The sequence below is a fragment of the Clytia hemisphaerica genome, unplaced genomic scaffold (genome assembly GCF_902728285.1).
Source record: "Clytia hemisphaerica strain Z4C2 unplaced genomic scaffold, Clytia hemisphaerica genome assembly, whole genome shotgun sequence".
In the NCBI taxonomy this organism is placed as follows: domain Eukaryota; kingdom Metazoa; phylum Cnidaria; class Hydrozoa; order Leptothecata; family Clytiidae; genus Clytia; species Clytia hemisphaerica.
Genome location: NW_027104020.1, coordinates 1,217,017 through 1,238,885, shown reverse-complemented (window position 1 = coordinate 1,238,885; position 21,869 = coordinate 1,217,017). Strand labels below are relative to the sequence as shown.

The window sequence follows — 21,869 nt, the reverse complement described above, 5'->3', positions numbered from 1 at the left end:
TTACCTATATTCCAAACTATTCGGTGTTCTTTTTGTTGAAGCGAGCTGCGAGTCCACAAACTTATTTTCGATGTAAGACCTATGAAATGTGGTTGGTAAATCAATGCACATAACAGGCCTCGAGACAGGCCTTTCACTTGCCTCAATATCATTATTTTTTAAGCTAACTTTGGTACTTATTAGATAGATAGATCATTTGGAAAGATAAGTACTTTATTGAATATTGAATCGTATGTCGACGTACAAAAACTGGTAGCATAGACTTTTTCATAAATTACATTACGAACCATCACTTGCCTCATTTTGAAATTATTTTCAATCACCATGGTAATTGTTTAAAGGCCCCCTTTAAGTACAAGGTCTATTCATATAGAAAATTTCGGGTTACAGAAGTTCGAATTGCAGAAAATATTATATGAGATTTTCTTATAATAAATTTACGTTGAACAAGACAGAGATTGTATTCGAGTTATAGAAGCTCGGAAGAGACAGGGTGTAATGTTTTTGTTCAATCTGGTAGTTACTACCACGCCCCAGCCCAGACTTTTTAATGCACAAAGCTAACAACAAGTAGAGGCCAGTATTCAACACTAAATAATTTTGTTATGGTCGATAGGGAATTTCCCCTTGAACCACAAGTGAATAATCACACAAAACTGTCTTGATTGCATATAAGGTCATTCTATGTTTCATATGTGATCGAACGTACATCTAAGGAGCCTAGGGCTGCTGGGAAGGTCTGAGACAAAAGTCGCTCCCACCTTCTAACTGGAAGGCTACAGTAATCTGTACTAGATGGATTTGAAAGGGAGGGTACATAAATGTTCGACGAAGTACATTGAGTACTGAGAACGTATTCACCCTTCAGAATGGTCCATGACTGGCTACTTGAGTGCGATTGGTGTAGCAACATTCCAACAGTGCAATGTTGTAACTCAATTCAGACTACTCTCGATCACAAAATAATTTTTGGGATGCGTAAGAAAAGAACTACTCGAGTCTAACTCGCGTAGTACTTACGGCTCAAGTTTCCAAATTGCCGTAAATATCGGGTCTGTTTGCAGACAAGAAAAACGCCGTCTGGTGTACCTTATCGGGGAAAAGTGACGAATATTTTCCCCCGATAAGGCATTACGTAAGCCGAGTGAAAACAAACCAGAGATATTCCAAATAAGTCCACTAAAAAGGGATCAAGTTTCGCTACGAAATGTCGGTAAAGAAACTCTCATACATCACCAATATCAACAAATTTTCACCAGCAACTCATAGAAGTATACGTTTCGAAATATGATCAGCCTTTCGGTCACTTCTCTAATTATGGTTCGAAGTTGTTTGAGTTTTTCATTCCAGTTGGATAATAAACGGCTCCGATCCCATAATATGAAGAATAAATTCCTAAATATTTGCTACTGTAAATTCAACAAAGTTTCAAATTTCAAAAACTACGGCTGCCAGGTGTATGGAACAAGGGTTGGTACGAAGGTAAAGTATACTAGTCATGGACCATTTTCTAGAATCAGAACGAAAGGAAATACCAACGAATTTAAGAAATTGATATTCCATGATGTATACATGTTATCTTTACCACTTTGGTTGACAAGCTAATTAAAAAAAAAACTTTAAAAAGTCAGCCTAAGTATAATAAAAAATCTCTACACAAAATTTAACGTAATGTAAAAAAAATTATAGCAGCCCATAATCATTTCCAAATTTAAAAAGAATCCAATTCAAGAAATCAAGATGTCGAAACTCTGATAAGATCCATATTAATCTTTCAATAAATCCAATAAAAATATAATGGCACTTTCGAAATTTTGTCTGTCAATATTAATCCACTCTAAAAAGTATTCACTCGGTCGTTCTGACCAACTCAAAGACAGTAAGGACGAACGAATTTAAAGAGTATTATACTTTCGAGAATCTCCGTACCTAAAAATCCTAGCACTGTAAAATAAAAAGGATTTTCTTTGATTTCCTTGATTAATACTTTTAAAGAAAAGGGGGTGGAACTATCAGAAATCTGTAGATAGAAGGGAAGTTTCCTCGAAATTAGGCACTGCAGGCGGATTCTAGAATTAAACAGGATGTAATTTCAGCATCAGAAAATGTATGGATTTTAAAACGATTACATTTCGTCGACCTGGTTTTTGAGCTACGCGATTCAAGGGTGCCAGCAGACAAAGATCACGATTTCCATAGAATCAACTGAACTTAGAGCAAATGTTTAATTTCAAAATCATGGACGAAATATTCATAATATAAGTAAATAATAAATTCAAATTTTAAGGTTATAATAAAAATTTCAAAAAAAACTTTACCTAAACACGACGTAGGGTTAAAAAGATCGGGTACGTGAAAAGGGTATAAAAATATCTCTTAAAAATATAAAATTTTCAGAAAAAGTGCAGTTTACACCAGTGAAAAGGACGAGTGAAAACTCAAAGACCTAATCAATTTTCTTTGACGATAAACTGAATTTGGAGGCAAATTGTACTATCTAAGCCTTATTTCCTATTATGTCAGCCTAAGAGAGAAGATCTTCACATCCTGAATTAGTTAGGTTGTTCTTAAACTAAAGCAATTCCAAGCTGGGTAAACTTAACACGATGTAAATTTTCATTTTTCTCTCCCCCTCGCTACATTACACCAATGGTCATCAGAAGGTTCCACTATCTGAACTATCATCTTTCTCGTCACCTTTGCCGGCAACTTCCATCTCTTCTTCGTCATCAGAGGAAGACACTGCGTCGCTCTCTTCTTCTCCATCACTTCCCATCTTGTCCCCTTCGTCTACTTCTTGTTGTTCGGGAGATGATTCGCTCACATCTTCGTCATCCCTACGCACGCGGTCCAGGATATCCTCATCATCCGAATCTAACGCAGAAAACAAAAAAAAAAGTCGGGGATATAAAAGTGAAACTCTAACCTCTGTCACTCAAACAAGTTTTCTCGTCCCTTTAGTCGACAATGCTCCCCCCCTCCATCGTATAAGGATTCCCAATGCTGCTTTGTAAGATGCATGCACAGAGCACTCAAAGCGTAACAACTTATAGCTTACACAGAAAGAAATGTGGCAAGGGTTTACTACACGCATGAACATTTAAAAGGTTTATGAGTGCGAAAGGACTTGCGTTTTTCTGACCCCTAAAATAACTATTACTAAGATTTAATCAATAGCAAAAGAGAAGAAATTTTAAGGGCAGAAGTTTATGCGTAGTCTGATATATCCGTATATTTCCTTGAGAGTGCAAGACATTTCCAATGAGACTTTCACTATAGTGTCTAGTCAAGTTGCCATCAGATCATAAAATTAGCTTCAATTATCGTTCAGACGGCAATTCCTATCTAAAGTCATCATCTGGCAATTAAATTTTTTGAGAAAAGTCCAATAGGTATTTCGATATTTGTCATCTCAGAGAATTTAGGAGCATTACTAACCAGACTCTACCTATAAAAAATTCTCTCATCATTGCTAATTTGTTATTAAAATTATCGTTAGATAATATAATTGTTAGAAATTTAAAGGGCAGAAGCAAATACAGCCAGAAGATATATTGGTACATTCTAAATACAAACTTGGTCCATTGAGAGTGCAACACATTCCCAATGAGACTCACTATAGTGTCTAGTCAAGTTGTCATCAGATCATAAAATTAGCTTCAATTGTCGTTTAGACGGCAATTCCTATCAAAAGTCATCATCTGGCAATTATTTTTTTTGAGAAAAGTCCAAAATGTATTTGCGATATTTGTTATCTCAGAGAATTTAGGAGCATCAGTAATCAGACTCTTCCTATCAAAAATTCTCACTCATCATCGATAATTTGTTAGAGTACCAAGAAAAGGAAAGTTTATAGCCCCTTAATTCCAGACCTCTTCTACGAAACTCAGAGATTTGATTTGATCTTGCATGTTTCACAACAACGCTTCGCTGAATGGGCTGTTCCATTAAAAATTAACACAAGGGGTGGAAGACCTTTTCAAGTCAAAACACCCCCTGAAAATAACACAATTTGCAAAAAATCAAACTTGAACCCCCTCGAATTTTAGAATAACTTTTTACCCCTTAGAAAAATGAAGAAAAACACTCCTTTAGACCCTCTGGAAATTCTTCTCGGATTACTCCATGGGAATGTTCGTCCACCCAGGGGGGGGGGGGGTACATGTTCAGTGTAGTAACCCATGGGGTAATAACCTGATTTTCAGTAATTTTTAAAAAATTTGGGACCACCACCCTTTTTTAGTACATGGTACTAGTTTTTTCTGGGATTTTTTTTAGGGGACCACCCCTTTTACTACCATGTAGTAGCTATTACCACCAATTCGAATCCTTATACCACCCTTTAGTACCTTGTAGTAGATATCACCGCCCATATAAATCCCTATACCACCCTTTTAATAACCTGTAGAAGCTAGCACCACCCATTTCAATCCTCATACCACCCTTTTAATACCCTGTAGCGTCTACCATCACCTATTTTGAATCTTTACAACACCCTTTTAATACGCTGCAGGAAACTAACCACACCTGTACCATTTACTTTGTCTTTATTTTTGATACAAATAACCATTCTTTCTGGTTCTTTTGAAAAAGTATGAAAGCAATAACAAACACAGTCATTGATACTAACCATGATTTTTTTTCTAAAATTTTGGGATAGAAAAGCTTTCGCTGGCTCCTTGAACCTACTTACCGTATTAATTCGAATAAACGCCCGGGGCGTTTATTTAATATTTAATTTTTTCTATTTTAAGAGGGGCGTTTTTTTCGAGGGAGGGGGGCGTTTAAAAGAAGGGGGCGTTTTTTTAATTATTTTAGACTCAAGTCTAATATTTGGAGCAATTATGCCCTTTCTTTGTTTTAGTTCTTTATCAGGATTTTAGTGCAAAACTTCTTTGGTTCAAGGATTAAAATTGCATCCCCGGGGGGGGGGGGGGGGGTACTTAGGCAAAATGGGTGCCGGGTATGTGCGAGCCATAAGGGTACCTTTTCTCATTCCTCAAAAGTCTCTCAAAGGGGTACAAATTCAAAAGTTAGTCTCTGAAAGGGTCCCAAAATCACAAAAATCAAAAATTTCTCTCTCAAAGGGTCATGATTTCCAAAAATTTTGACCAAAATTTGGTGAAAATCAAACCAAAATTTGGAAAAAATGGACCAAAATTTAGGAAAAAGTCTCTCAAAGGGTCCCAAAATCACCAAAATTTTGTCTCTCAAAGGGTCAATTTTCGATTTTCGGCTCGGACATACCCGTCACCTCGCAAACCTAGTACCCCCCGGGATTGCATCGAAAAACTGCTCTGGTTACAAGAAATGACTAAAATCTGTATTGAAAGTAACAAGTTTCTAATAAACGCCCCTCCGCGAGAGAGGGCGTTCATTCCAAGGGGGCGTTTATTAAATAATTTTTCTTTTAGGAGGGGCGTTTATTTGAGGGGGCGTTTATTTGAAAGTAATACAGTAAACCTATTGAAAATCATTTCTTGAGTTAATGACTGCATTTTACATTTTGAATAAGTAAGTCCTTCAATAACATTAAACGTCACGGCGAAATCAGCACTGATTTATGTAAATATTCGAAATTCGAATATTTCAAACATTCGAAATTGAAATTTCTAAACATAACAAAAAGAAAGAAAGAAAGATTTTAGTTAAGGCACGCAGTGCAGTGCAGTACGATAATAGAACTGGCAGTTTTTCGATTTGGTTTGATCAAATCTAGCTGAATATACTACATCATACTATCCTTTAAAATTAAAGTTTACTTTGGTACCACCCAATTTAGTACATGGTAGTAATTTTTTCTGGGATTTTTTTTAGGAGACCACCCTTTTTTCTACCATGTACTAAATGGAAATAACTTCGAAAAACCACCACCCCACCGGCCATGGGTCACTACACTGAACATGTACCCCCCCTGGTCCACCCCATGTATGGATATGAAATGGAATGGCCAAATACAACTAGCAAGCCAAGTTTTCAAACTCAATAATTTGTGTCGCAAGGTTTTACTACACGCATAAACATTACAGAGTCTATGAATGCGAAAAGACTTGCATCGATCTGGCTCCAAAATTTAATTTTGTAATGATTTGAATTATTACAAAAGAATTGAAATGGTTGAGGCAATAAAATTGGATTCGGTGTGGATTTAAAAGAGTTAAATTAACAAATGAAGGCAGAAATAACGATTCTGGAAAGCTCGTAATATCATCAGACTGAATATTTGGCTTCAATTATCGTTCGGACGGCAATTCCTATCAAAAGTCATCATTTGATATTGAACCTGACTTCTTGAATGTTTAAATTTCAAGGAAATCACAGAATTCCTATCTTACGTCGTCATTTGGTATTGGACATTCAGATTTTTAACTCATCTGAGAGCAGGGTCGAAGATCCTAGACATACAAAAGGGAATTTCGAGAATTTTTGGCATACCACCATCCCTTTTCAGTATTTTAGTAAATGTATACTATTTTTTTGTCAAGTTGCCATCAGATCATAAAATTAGCTTCAATTGTCGTTCAGACGGCAATTCCTATCAAAAGTCATCATCTGGCAATCAATTCTTTTGAGAAAAGTCCAAAATGTATTTGCGATATTTGTTATCTCAGAGAATTTAGGAGCATCAGTAATCAGACTCTTCCTATCAAAAATTCTCACTCATCATCGATAAGTACTTAATGATTTGAATTAATTATGAATTACAGTATTCACAATACTAAAGTAGGAGAAACACTTACCATCATGAAAAACGACACATGGGTTGAGGAGGTCTTCTTCTTGAGCCTTCTCAGTCTTGGTTTCATCTGGAGTTTTTGAAACCTAATAAAGCAAGATAGTAATTCATAGTGGACTGACGAAGGGTTTCAGGATGATCAGCTTATCTTGAAGTTTCCAGGACCACTTCTGAGTCATCAAGCATCATCAAGATAATATCAAGTATTTCTAGAAATTTGAACCTGATGGTCAATTTTTAATAAATGGTAGTTTGACTTGCACTCTCAGAATATAAAGGAAACATCAATTAAAATCAGACTCTTCCTATCAATTATATGGAAATCATCATCAAGTCATAGTCAAAACAACCAGAATACAGACACAAAAATCAGAGAGTAATCATCAGACTTAAGATTTGGCTTCAATTATCGTTCAAACGGCAATTCCCATCAAGAGTCATCATTTGATTACTGTGGATAAAAACAACAAAGGAACTAGCAAAATGTACTTTATATATAATCAAAAAGAAAATAACAAAACGCCATCAGATAAAAAAAATTAGCTTCAATTGTCGTTCAGACGGCAATTCCTATCATAAGTCATCATCTGGCAGTCACTTTGGAAATTTAATGTTTATTTGTTTTATATGTCCTATTTCAGAGAATTTAGGAACATCAGTTAGTTCTCACTCATCATAAATACAGACTTCATATAACAACAAAATTGCCAAAGACATTCAGCTGAAATTTTGGACTAAAAAAAACTTACCTGAGAAATCAACAGGTCGACTTTTCCCTGAAAGCTGAAGAGAGCAGGATATGTTTCCTGTTGAGCTTTCAAGAGATTAAATAGTTTGCCAGTCGCATCACCAACATCAGACATCTAAATTGTAAAAAGATAGCTATGTTATGAAGAGTGTGTGACAATAACCAAACTAGAAAACAGCTTATGAGGATGTCATGCTGCTCAGATTGTGCAATTTTAATGCAAACAGGGACCAACCAACCTTCCACTTGAAGTTTAGTCAGTCTTGTTCACCATTTTTGCATACATGCATGCAAATTCAATACCCCTGCACAACTCATCATAGACATGCGTTTCATATAAATAAATAAATACATTTTCAAGACCTTTCTTACCAACAAAATGGACGAGAGATGAATTGCTAATATATTCTTTGTCCAAGCCATCATGTTGTTGAATCTAAAACAGTAAAAAAGATTTCACTCAGGTTCTGAATATTAGAAATGAATGTATGGCAGAGTGCCACTTTTTCTCAATGGATTGCAATAGCTAACCTTCTCATTAATTGTCGGTCATTAAAGCAGAGAGATACCACACACTATTCCTGACAATGTTGCCATGATCTGGCATACGTGTTGCATACCATGACAAATATCACTAGTCATTTAAAAAACCCTTAATTAAAACCAGCCGCTGTTTCCTTGAAAAAGCAAAATTTGTGTTAATTTCAGATCGTGCAAATTTCAAGGCCGTTGAATACTTGCCTAGTGATATTTGTGTAATAAGGTAATCTACCTTTGCACTACAGTTGCTGATCTTGCAATTTTTCTTAGTTGTCTATCAAAGAAGTCAACAAAACAAAACAAAACACGAATAAACTTACACCATAAGCTTAGGTTGGTGATGAATCTGATCAACAATCTAGAATAAAAAGAGTTGAATATAAGCTGTAGTAAGCATAGATGGAAATCCTTCTGCAAAATTTTAAACATATGGTTGCTGCAATTTTAAACATATGGTTGCATGCAATGAGAGACAGGTTGCATAATTAATTGCAGGCAGAAAGCTCTACAACTGAGGGGAATTCAGTTTGCCTGATATACTAAAAGAAAAACAGCAACAAAAAACAAACAATAAAAACATGAGCGAGCAACTTACAAGGATCAGTAGTTTTACAGCATCAGAAGCAGACATTCTCTTCAAAGTATTTTTAATAACATTGACATGGTATTGTTTTGATATGACTTCATCTAATAGTTTAGTATCTTTTGTGTGAAGTCCTTGTGTGAGTAGCACGGAAATTGAACCAGCATTTGTCATTTGACTGTGAAGATAAGGTATAATTCATGAAAATTCACCAGCTCAATTAAGATGGAACACCATAAAATATTTAAAATTGATCTATTTTTGTTTTATGAGCCAATTATCTATAGTTGGTCAGTCAGTACGACTAGCCATGAATTTGATTTCAGAGGTCAAAACTAATGCACCTAAATCCAAACTGACCTAGTAACCTCTTGGTCTTGTCTGAAGGAGAATTTCAACTTAAAGACATCAAGATTTTGCCAAATATAAAAAAGAATTACCCGAATTCGTTATCTTTTAAATTCTTCAGCCTTTCAACCATTGACATCTGGAAGAAAAAAAGAAAGAAATAATAGCAATGCCTTCCTCAATTATGGTATTGCAGGCATCGAAATAAGGGATAGAAAGTGCATCGCAATTTTTTGATAAGCATGATTTTGCATCCTAAAATGGATCAATTTTCAATTTTTAGCTTGCAAGTAATCCAAAAACGCATCGCGAATTGCGAAATGCGATACGCTAATTCGATCCCTGTATTGTATCTGGAAAGTGTTAACCCATTTAGTACCAGCTCACAGAACCATCTCAAAATTTTGGGTTAAACACACCATAAGCAGATGCTGTTTCAGTAGAGAAATTATTGCTCATTTAAATGTTTTTCCAAATTTAAGACCTCAATCACATGGAATAGTTCTCTCCTAATTGAAACATTGCACCTTTTCTTCTTGTGAAGACAGTAGGTGAGACTTAGGGAACAACAGGGACAAACCTGGTAAAATGGTCTGACTTACATCTGTTTTTTGAAGATCTTGCAAATTATCATTGATGTCTAGTTTAGGTATTTTTGCAGGTGCCGTGAATGTACTTCCAATTACATGTTGTTTTCCTCGTATTTGAGCTAATTCTACAGGTTTCTTTGATATTTTGGAATGCTCTTTCATAAACAAGTTTGATGATAAGTCTTTTGTTATGCTCTCCTCCTTTCCTGCTTCAGTGAAATTCTAAAATTATAAAGTTCAAAATACACCATGACGTCAGAATGGAGACTAATATTAAAAGATGATATATACTCTGATCCAGTAGAACTCAATAACAGCATTACAACATCATTTCTTGATATTAATATTAGAATAGGACGAGGAAAACATTGATAAACCTAACTTACAAAGGAGTTGAAGTCCATTTGAACAGAAGAGCCATTAGCTATCTTAGTGGTCAAATCTCCCTGAAGATTTTCTACATAACCTCCATATAGATTTGCTGGTATATTTTTCTATGAATGAAAAAAAGGTATGAAATCAGATTTTCAATAATTTGTTCAAACTTTTTGAAAAGGAGATCATTTACCATTTGCCACAACAAAGAACAATTTTCTTCACTGCACTAACAAAAATTTCCCAAAGCATAAAATGTTTTCAACCTTTCTATATCATAGGAAAACACTTTTAACAGACTAAAAATATTTAGACAATTTAATCAAAATGTCAACTTACATTTCCGTCTTTAAGAGAAAGTGACAATGATTTGCTTGGTTCTAATGGTCTTTGAACTTTTCTGAAATAACAAAGTGAGTGTTATTTATTCTTTGAGGTATACCTAAAAGAGCTATTGGTTCAAAAATAACAGAGGAAGTTAATGATAATTACCCATTCATTTGGAATTCATAGAAATGAACTGTTCCATTTTGGCAACCAACAACCATTTTGACAGGCTGAAACAAAAAGCAATCTTTATTAGGAAAGATCTTCTTACAAATTTATTAGGTGTTGTTTTGTAGAACAGTATTAATAAAGGATCCTGCCTTTGTAATAATTTTTCAGAGAGGGGTCTCAGTCATGAAAGCTATACCAATACAAAATTCAAAACTTAATGTGTGACAATCTTCCCACAAGTTGTCAGTTTGAATCTTGGTGTGATTGATTGCAACTTAAATAATCTTTGGTTTTGTGTGGAGAAGCTCTTACACACCAAAAATGATACAGATTTGAATCAGATCAGAAGAGACAGCTAAGGGAACCACATTACCTTTGAATCCTTTTCCAGAGCAACACTGAGATACAAAGGAATTTCATTGGTGACAAAGGAAGCCACTGTTGATTTATCAGGTTGTGAATGATTAATTTGCCTATAAACAGATATTTGAAAATAGTTTAAAAAGGTCTTGGTTGACCCTTACAATAATCAAAGGTAATAAAATATTACTTTCAGGAGTAATTTTGATTAGTGGTATTATAGAATGGGTTTCTGCGTCAAGATTTTGAGATGTTTACACCTTTCAAATCCTACCCCTTTTAAAGCTTCATTAAAAATTTTTCCCAGCCTTGTCAGTGTCTGATTTGATGCCCCAAGAGGCTGTATTATGAGAAAATAAAATAGTCAAACATAAACATCACAACGGGTTAAGTTTTTTTCCATGGTTTGAATGCAATTTTTTTAGCAATAACAAGAAAACAATTTGTTTTCGGAAATTGAAAAAGACAAGGTATTCATGCAAGGAAAATGAAGTGACAAATTTTTGGTCTTGTATAACACAAAGTTGGAAAACAAATCTTAATACCAAGAGCTTATTTGTCTATCTTCAAGAGAGCCTGATAAGAAGTAGCATCCATCATCATCATCATCATCAGATGTCTTGTTTGGAGAGCGATATCCAGAGAACTGTAATATGGATACAGGTGAAGCATGTCCATCGAATTTCTAAAATGGAAAGAAGATTCATAGCTTCGGCCTAGGTTACGATCCCAGGCAAAAATTAAGCGACTCACTGAGTCTTAAGTCAAGGGGGGGGACGCTTATTAGGTACCCAAGAAAACCTAATTAACCTCTTTTACAGAAAAATTGAGATTTTCAAGTTTGTATCGACACCAATTTAGGTGGGTGGGTCCCCTTTTTTTTTAGAAAATTAGGGTTTTCAAGTTGGTATTGATACCAATTTAGGGGGTGGTGGTGGTGTCTCCTACTTTCAAATCTCGAAAAGTCAGGTTTTTGGGCCCTGGGTTGGTATCCTGGACCCTGACCCCCCTGTAAATACATAAGGAAATATTTACCATAATTTCTTTCTTTGTCTCTAGATCCCATAACTTTATTACCATCCCAGCTGACAATAGATTCTTTCCACTAGGAGTAACTGCAACTCTGTTGATTGCACTCTTTCCTGCTTTCCACTTACTAAAGGAATATGAAGCAAAATAATTCAATGAAAAACAAGTGATACTTTTATGGACCTACCTGGTCATGCATTTAACACATTTATAATTGATATCTACGTGACGTGACCATTAAACAATCATTTAGAACACATATAGTGATGATCTATTTAAATTAGTCGTCTGTTTCTAATAAAAAAACGTTTAGAAACCAAAATTTCATGCTCTTGAAATATTCTTTCATATTCAAGACTTTGTGAGCAAAAAAAAAACATCTATCTCATCAAAAAATTGAGTAATTCAACTAAGAACATTGATGTATACTTATTAATAGTGATTCTTATAGATAAAGATGTGTTTTTAAGCCGAATTTTTTTTTTTTACAAAAATCTGCTCGAGCCATCTTTTACCTACTTTCATGCTAAAAATCAGAAAAAAACGATCCAATATTTCACGAAGTCCAAAAACATTTGAAACATTGCCCAATAACATTTTTATTTGAAAATCAGACTCCTTCACATTCGAAGGTTTATAGTTATGCATCTTTGTGCAAAATATCATAAAGAATGAAAAAACCAATCTCGAGAAAAGCTAATACCTAAGTAATTGATAATTTATATAATAATATATATATAATATAATAATAACAGCTTTTCTACAAGAAAACGCCAAGCAATTAAAATTTCCTGTCTTAAACACACATGCATATTCTTAATGTAAGCAAAAAGAAACATCTATCTCATAAAAAATTAAGTAATTTGACTAAGAACATTGATGTATGCTTATTAATATTGATTCTTATAGATAAACATTCGTTTTTTGAGCCAACAAAATGTTTTTGCAAAATTCTGCCTGAGCCATCTTTTACCTATGATACCCTACTTTCATGCAAAAAATCAAAAAAAATTAATGATCCAAAGTCCAAAAACCCCGTTTTTTAGCCGTTTTTTGGCCCAAATTTGCCCAAAAATTGGGCTCCGTCACATTTTGCACCTTTGTACCAAAAATCAAAAGATTCCTATGATTCAATACTGAGAAAAGTTGGTATCAGACGAACGAACGAACAAACACAGGTTAATTTATAGGACCTCCACCGGGGTAGGTCCAAAAATTTTGTAGGTAAAGCAGCCCTACTTATGATGGCTACTTTCAATAATGTCCAACAGATAAAAGTTTATTTTTAAACACTCTTCAGATTGTCCTAGTCAAATCCAGAATCATGCAAGCAAAACAAAATTTTTCATAACCACGCAGAACCATACACTTAACTTTGCGATATTACTATAACCAATTGCAATTGGTTCAACTTGGCTGAGTTCTTTTTTAAAAAGATCAATTTAATAAATAAATATCAAGGCCTGAAAGAGTTAGAATTGTGAAAAATCACATTACCTTATCAGTTCTTTGGTATGTATATTCCATTCTACTATATGCTTGTCATCAGAGCAACTGTAGAAATTATTATTTGAATAGTTATAGTCAATACAATTGACCTTTTTAGAATGCCCATCTCTCTAAATGAAAAAAAAGTTTCAATTATTTTGAACTTGTTCAAATTAAAAAAAGAAATTCCACTGGATTTCAGATTTGTGTTAAATTGGGACATACAGTATATAACTTCTTAGGCTTGACTCAAATTATTAAAGGAATTTTCTATCAAGACAATAAGGCTATCAGAAAAACAGTTTTCTTGTTTTTCATTTAACTTCTCTGGCCAGCAGCAAAAGGTCTTTCACTTCTTTTACTATTTGTGTATGACCTTAAACCCCAGGAGACTTTCAAGATAAAAGTGCTGAACAGAAATACTTACATAGTTTTGCTCAAGTTGGTCAGAATTGCTATTGTAGGCAACCAAGCCACCATTCCTGTATCCAATCAGTAAGCTGGAAAGTTGTTCTCTTTTCCCTTTTTCTTTCTTCCTTTTACGACCATCCTTAAAAGCAAAATATTTTATAGATGTTAGAAAATGAAATATTTGAGCACAGATGTTTTCTGCTCTCCTGTTTTTAATAAGGGAACAGACAACTTGTGTTTCCTCCTTAGAAAAGATTGGTTTTCTGAACTTTTCAACTTCTGACATTTTTTTTCTTTCAAACTTGGGTATGTTCATACTATTTAGTTCTTACTGAAGCAATATTACTTTCCAAATTTCTTTTAAAGAAGTGCATGAAAAGATTAGCCAAAAACTAATTTCCCTAAGGAAAACTCAAAAAATTCATAGTTTTTGCGAGATTAAAGGCATTTTTCACAACAAAAGCAGCCATAAGCCCATAACTCTAGAAATTGATGTAATATAGGTCATTTTTGATTTTGAAGACCCCCTATAAATCAGGTTTTTTTGCCTTGGAATTTAGCATGGCAACACAAAAAAGTCCAAATTACACAAATACTGGTTTAATAAAAGCTTGACGACATTAAATTTTTGAAGCAGACCCTCCATTGATATTGAAATACCTTATTACATGAAAATAAATATGGAAGTATTTAACACAAATTTTATTTGCTTTTTCAATGACAATAGACGATATCGGCTTTCTGAATTCTCCCCGAATGATTACCCATGATGCATTGTTAGGGTTTGGGTTATCGTCCGTGAATTTTTTTTCGCAATGCATCATGGGTAATCATTCGGGGAGAATTCGGTAAAGTCGATATCGTCTATTTTCAATTTGTGTTAAATACTTCCATATTTATTTTCATGTAATAAGGTATATTGACAATTGAAATTTGATATAAAGCATATCACTCAGTTTGGATTAGGTGCACATAGTGGGCAGAGGGGTATCAAGCCCCCCCCCTTAAAATGGCACCGCCTCTTTTAGCTCAACCCTCTCTTAAAAATGAAAATTCTCCAACCCCCTCTTTTTCCCAGGTTTAAGTTCGACCCCCCTCTTTTTTTCGACCTTTTGTGAAATAAGTTAAAGTTACATCATTCAATAATTGTTTTTCAAACATTTGATAACACTTGAATGGTCTCAATCTTTTTCTTACGTAAAAGTTATTTGAGATTAGGCTGTGGTAGGCTGCATGTATCCCCAAAATTGAATGCATTTCGTGTATAAAGTTCCTGTCTGAGAGATACCCCTGTCTTTGTCTTTTGAGTGGAAGTTTTTCTGATAGGCTGAGTGAAAATTTCATTGAAAAAGACCACTTTGTCATTGAGATTTGCTCTTTTTTACTTATACACAAGTTTTTGATTTAGGCCTTTACACAATTTCCAAGAATTTGAAATGACCAAGCAGTCAAATGTTTTTTCTTGAAGATATGCAACCAAGTTATTAACCAATGCCCTGGACAGATCTCAGAAAAACTTTAAGATTTATTCTGCTGAATTATAAAATGTCAAATTTTAGTGATATTGCTAACATACCACATTTCCCACGCTACTCTCCTTGATAATTGAATGTATTTTTTTTTAATTGAATATATTTTCGCTGCAACACAGCAGGATAACCCCTTACAAAAAAATAATAGATTTCTCTAATACAATGGGGAACCTAGAAGAAACTGAAAAATTATTACAGAACTAAAGAAAAAATGAATAAACGATTATCATAATATGTGTCCTACCAAGCGATTTCCATACAGCAAAAACACACCGGTTTTGACTCGCAACACCGGTTGAGATTGGTTTTTCCCGACTTAAACCGGTTTAAAACGGGTGAGAAATCGATGTCAAAGTTTCTAAAATTGAGTATCTCGAGCTTGTTGATTTTTACATACAAACCGGTACAAACCAGTTTGAAAAGCGATCTCTACCGGTTTTGGAACCGTGTCAACCTGGTTTACGGAGCCGACAAAATAAATTTAAGATTTAATCACTAGCAAAAACTGTAATTTGTTTCAAATTACTGACTTAAATCCTGAGAAACAGCCGGTGTTTGGTTGCTGTCACCCAATCCTAAATTTAGGGAGGTGGGTCTGATGGTCTATCTTGAAGATTATAAAATTTTGAACAAGATTTTTTACAATTTACAATCGTTAAATTTAAGATGAAAAAGCTTCTTCAAAAGCAGTTCCGCCTAAAATAATACCTTAAGGGAACCTTTTTTGGTGAGCACTAATTTTGACGAACGGACGAATCTAAGATTTTTAAATTTTGGCGAGAACTAATTTTGGTCAAACAGGAATTTTTTTAAATTTCAGCAAATCAAAGATTTTTTTTAATTTTGGTTAAAAAACTTATTTTGGCCCATCCCCACTGAATCTTCTGACTTGAAAACAAAAGAATTGAAATCCCCAGCAATAAAGAGTATGGGATTATTAATCCCCGTTGAGTTTTAGTCCGTTATTTTTACCCCCACTGGCCGAAAAAATCCCACCGGGTCTGTGAGAATGGGGTGTCTTTAAAAAGATCGATAGTGATACAGGGGAGAGTGAGTGCACATTGAACAATATTAATTAAATATGCAAAAGTTGTTTATCAACACGCTTTATTAAACAACTACATTCCTCTCTCTTTGAAATTCAAAAGAGAAGATAAATGTCTAGACTTGTAAAATGTAAAAGGAATTTTTTCGCATGTGCTTCTTTTTCTTCATCTTTTACTAAGATATGAACCGAGCATTTGTTATGACGTAATAACCAGAGAGAAAGAAAAATTACTCAGCAACAATTAACGAAGAGATTTTCTCTTCAGCAAAAAGGCAAGCAAATAAGGGAGTTTCTTCTTTTATGATGCCAGAGAGAAAAGCGTGGAAAGATTGAGAAAGAAACTTTCTTTTTTAAAGAAGTTTTTTCTGCACGTGCGATGCATCGCACGCCTGAATTGATTTTACATATTTTACTAGTGCGATGAATCGCAGGCCTCATATGCTGAAGCCTGAGTAACATAATCTGACATAATGAAAAATTATAACTAATCGAACTGCACTAATACATGAATGGTGTCAAAAATAAACACTCCCATCCTGTTAAACTTGCATAAAAAATTTATTTACGAAAGATAGATTTGTATGGAGGGGCTTTGTTTACTTTTTTTTTAATAAAGGCATGCGCAGTATATTATTTTGGAACTGCTGGCAGCTGAAATCTATTGCAAAACCGGTGTTCTTCTCTTCCAAACCGGTAGCAGTCGGTTTGAACCAGTTGCACGAACGATCGGCACTGGTGCAAAGATCGGTTTTTCGATAACCGGTTTAAATCAGGTGTTATGGAAATCGCTTGGCAGGACACATATTAACAGTGACACAAAATAATGAATATAAGAAATATTTTTACTTTTATTTTATGACAATTTCTTTGAGTAGTTTTATTTATAAAGTTCTTCCTGTTACACTACCCACCCCCTCCCACCCTGGGGAAACACACTAAGTTCACGCACACACAATACACGCACACACACAAAGATTATTCGTCTTCAGCTTTGTATTTGTCTAAATAGAATTTTGTAGCTTAAGATTTTAGTTCATCAGTATCAAGATTGTAAAATCAGTGTCAGGATGATTTATTAGTAACTCATTCCATTGTTTTGACGAAAGACAAGAGAAAGAGTTAAGTCCAAAATTTGTGGTTTTGACCGTTGAAAGTTTTGGTAGTTTAATAGCTTTGCCCCTGGTGCCAGTTTTGTGATCAATTTAATCAAAATTAAGTGTTGATAGAACATCAGATGGAAGATTATCCTGGAGGTATTTTTGAATAAATAAGAAATTCATTACTTTCACCTGATCATAGAATTTGAGTAATTTAAGCTCATTAAACAGGGGAGTGGCAGAAGTTCTTGGCTCACTAAAGGTCACGAGTCTTCGTGCAGTGTTTTGAAGAGTAAGAATTCTATGTGTGACAGTATTGTCACACAGTCCCCAGAGTTGACTAGCATAGCAAACATGAGAAGCAAAAATTGCATGATAAATGTTTAGAAGGATGTGAATTGAAACATAGTGACGAAGTTTGGATATTGCCCCATTTGCCCTTTTCAATGTAGCAGCAACGAAAGAAGTATGAACCTTCCAGTTTAGATGATTGTCAAGGTAAACACCCAAATACTTCACACTCTTACTTGGTGATAGAATTTTCCCGCAAAGCTTAATTCTTGGAATACAGTCCATCTGTCTCCAAGGGGAACGAAAAATAACAAACTCAGTTTTGCTAGCATTCATAGAAATTTTGTTGGTATTAAGCCAGCTGACTAAAACTCTGAGATCAGCATTAACCCTCCCCCAAAGACTCCATTACAGTTTTTGAAAAATTTAGTAAATTAGTATCATCAGCAAAGAGATGTTTCAGAGGTTCTTATACAGCGGTGAAGATTGTTTATATACAACAAGAACCAGCAAGAACAACAGAGGACCCAAGACTGAACCCTGAGGAACTCCATGATTAATAGATTTTAAAAGGGAATTTGAGCCTGCAAGAGAAACATACTGGGAGCGGTTAGTGAGGTAAGATCGGAACCAGTCGTTAACAATGCCTCTGACTCCGTGGTGATCAAGTTTTTCAAGTAAAATTTCGTGATCAACTGTGTCGAAAGCCTTTTGTAGATCGACAAATACACCACAGGCAAACCCACCATTGCCAAGATAGTTTTGGATACGTTCGGCAATATTAATGAGTGAATGCTCAGGAGAGTGAGCCTTATGAAAACCAAATTGTCGAGAGTAGATTTGATTAAATTTGATAATGTCTGAATGTGATGTTTAATAGCATTAAGCAGGCAAATGAACTTGACTATATGGAGAAAAAGTCCCTTAAAAGATAAAACATTGCTTTCTCCAGGGGCAAGCTAGCTCTAAAGTTCTAAAAAAGCATATAATAACATGAAAACCAGAATATGATTCTTCAATGGGAATCAAAACTATAAAGTGCACTTACAAACATCAATTTGTCAGATCTAACAAAATTAATAACCGCACTGTCATCATTGACAATAAAACAAATGATTTTCTGTCAAGACCCTTGTAAACATTCAAACAACTTCCATCGAAATGATATATCACAGCTCAGTCTACCATTTTTAGCGCAGTCTGAGGATTGAGCCAAGAATGCCCGCAAGTTCTCGCGCAGGTGAAAAACTTCAATCTGTCAATCATTTTCTCAAGCAAAGAGTACGCAAAGCGATTCTATCTTTATGATAGTGCCGCGGAACATCAATGAATATTATCCAATTATCATTATCCCTTTATTTTCATTCCTAGAGCTTTTGCAAAAAAAAGGAAAAATAGAAAAGTTGTATTTTTAACTGCTCTATTCACATACTGAATTTGAAAAGGTCTGAATTTGAAAGATCTTCTATGTGGCGTTTTTTTGTAAACTTCAAAAAACTGATTTTTGACTTTGGCCTAAGTGCTTGCGTGCAGCATAGGGTACAAAGTCCAAAACATGCGTTTCCTGTAATTTTTGTATGAAGAGTTAGGTCTATACTGAGGGGGGAGGGGGTTAAGTGGTACCCAATGTCGTCATATTGCTGTCATTGAAAAATCCGTTAAAATTTTTAAGGTTTTCGATAAAGTGTCTGGGAATCTAATATTTTTTGCTAATTCTGTATTTCCATACAAAAATTGCCCAATTGTCCCAACGTACTGTACAACCAGGACCCGGCCCGGACCCTAGACCTTTACAGGGCTTCCACGCCTGAATATCTTAATTTTAGGACAAATTTTAGGAGGATTTTGGTCAAATTTTAGGAGAATTTTCAACTTTTTAGGAGGATTTAAGGAAAATTTAAGAAATAAATTTCTAAAATCGACCTGAAGTCAGCAATCAGAAAAATGTTCTATCGAAAAAAAAAATCACCCACAGGAAGACTGAAATAATGTAACAGAAATAAAATTACCATATGTATTGGTAAACTATTATTCGTTCTAAAAGAAATTCTCTCATTATGGCTAAATCACCAGTCATACTTACTGCTAACTTAGAAGATCAAAAAAATATTAACAAAAGGCATCTTGAATTAGAAAAACTGGGGACAAATTTGAAATGTAATCTGAGCAACATAGACTGATTTTATTCAAAGTAACAAAAGATATTTCAACAGAAGGCTAGTTACCAAAAACTCATCTTTAGATCTTCCAAAAATTGAAAAGATAAAAAATAGACGACAGGTTTGGAGACCAATGTGTCCTAATACACAAACAAAATAAAACTAGTCATAATAGTTGTGCCTCAACTATTGAGCGCTAATTTGTTCAAAAATGGTTATTTTGCAAAATGCCAAGTTTTTATTTTTTAATTTTTAATTTGTTCTCGAAAGCATTTTGTTCTGAGTGCATTTTCAAGCAATCTAGAGCTCAAATTTTCAAAATTTTCCCCTCGGGCCAAACCATGGTTGGCCCTTGCAGTTTCACTAAACTTCAGCCCCCCAATATGAAATTGCTTCCTACGGAACTGCAAATAACTGATCTTGAGATCTTCAAAAAATTGAATAGATGAAAAATAGACGATGATAGAAGATGAAAGAGAACGGCAAGACAGATTATTTAGAACATTTTGTAATGAGAAGTTAGAAAAATGTTGTCAGTGTTCATAATTTCTTTTCATTTTTGCTTAAACGAAGCAAAAGAATAGTAGATTAAGAGGGAAAGGCATTGTATTGTAATAAAGCTTATGCTCAAGTAAAAAAAATCAAAGATGAGGGCGCAAACCACCAAACCTTGCTCTTAAAACATTTGAGCCCTCTTAGTTGAATAAAGTCTGCACTCCATCAATAAACATAGGCTTTTGTTTCAAATATTTCAGTGCAAATATACATTTTAAACATGTTGTTTCAAGGTCAGGTAGCTTGCTCGCAGTTTGTTTTGACTTCACTGAGGAAAAAATCTTAGTTTCTTGTCTGATTATACAAATACAATCAGCTACCGTGCTTGATAAATTTTTCAGATTTTAGGAATTTAGGAGAATTTGTTGAATTTTAGGAGGATTTTAGGAGTTTTGACTTATTTTAGGAATTTTAGGAATTCTAGGAGGAGTGGGATCCCTGCCTTTACAAAACACAAACCCTCAAATTCTTGCGAAAACACGGACCCCCTTAAATTCTTGCGAAAACACGGACCCCCTTAAATTCTTGCAAAAACACGGACCCCCCTCAAGTTTTGAAGACCTGGAACATTTCTCTTTTTTTTTTAAGAAAAAAAGTTGGTATCGAAAAAAACAAACAAAGTATATTTTCAATTAAAAGTGGTTTGGGATTGTTCGCACCCCGTCCAATTTTTTTGTGACCTCAGCTGCCTGTCTAATACTATCTTCGCTTTCTGATTTGAATGATGGCGCTGCGATAGCCTGAATGCCCCATCAGAATTAGTAAAGGCAAAAAGTAGTTGAGCTCCAGCTCCTGGACTAGTAAACAATGGCCAGCCTAGGCTTGCAGCAGTAAATTTTATACCTTAGATTTTGGGTCGAGGTTTCGTGTCCAACACAGACAGGTACAAGTAGATTCTACATCATCTGTTGATGAATATTCACGAAGTAATTTTCCAGATGCAACATCCCAAATTCGTAGACGATTATCAATGGATAAAAGTGCAAAATAATTGCCATCAAATGAGAAAGAAGATCTAGTATTTGACTCTACAGCCATCGTTTCCAAGATTTGCCTGCACGTGTAGTGGAAAATTTTGATGTCGTGCTCTCCTCCAATCAAAGCGCATGCGCCGAAATTCAAATTTTCAGGGGGTTTAAAATATAAACCTAGCTCACAATGATTTCAAAAACAAAAAAGGTATTATCTAAAATTGTAATTTATTCACTTTAACAACTTAGTTAAAGATCTAGTAATTTTCAAAAATACATTCTTCTTCAAAAAAGCATCGGAAGAGTCAGCGCAATGAACTTTTAAACCCCCTAGGTTATAAGTGAACCCGCTAATTTTTAGTCTTACGACCACTGACCTCCCGTGTCCCCGCATTTGTGGTCCCCGCCGTTTCTGCGGATCCAGGTTCCCGTTTCCGTTTATTACCGTTCCGCCCAGTTAGATCTTATCTTGAATTTTACACAGCACGAAAACATTACTTCAACCCTTTC

General features: G+C 34.7%; 1 protein-coding gene and 1 non-coding gene across 2 annotated transcripts; both read right to left on the bottom strand.

The window, feature by feature from the left end:
- Positions 1-1,551: 1,551 nt before the first annotated feature.
- On the bottom strand, positions 1,552-21,468 carry LOC136811487 (WD repeat-containing protein 43-like). Its single transcript, XM_067068105.1, has 17 exons — positions 21,232-21,468; positions 13,723-13,845; positions 13,305-13,426; positions 11,814-11,934; positions 11,324-11,463; positions 10,792-10,891; positions 10,413-10,477; positions 10,260-10,320; positions 9,932-10,039; positions 9,558-9,767; positions 9,048-9,094; positions 8,620-8,785; positions 8,345-8,382; positions 7,857-7,920; positions 7,486-7,599; positions 6,741-6,822; positions 1,552-2,874 (listed from the first exon to the last, which is right to left on the bottom strand). Exons 1-17 carry the CDS (start codon positions 21,424-21,426, stop codon positions 2,657-2,659), a joined length of 1,974 nt encoding a protein of 657 aa, XP_066924206.1. The 5' UTR covers positions 21,427-21,468; the 3' UTR covers positions 1,552-2,656.
- Positions 7,260-7,329, bottom strand: LOC136811565 (small nucleolar RNA SNORD49). The gene has a single exon (XR_010847246.1). It is a non-coding gene; the product is annotated as a small nucleolar RNA SNORD49 (small nucleolar RNA).
- Positions 21,469-21,869: the final 401 nt, after the last annotated feature.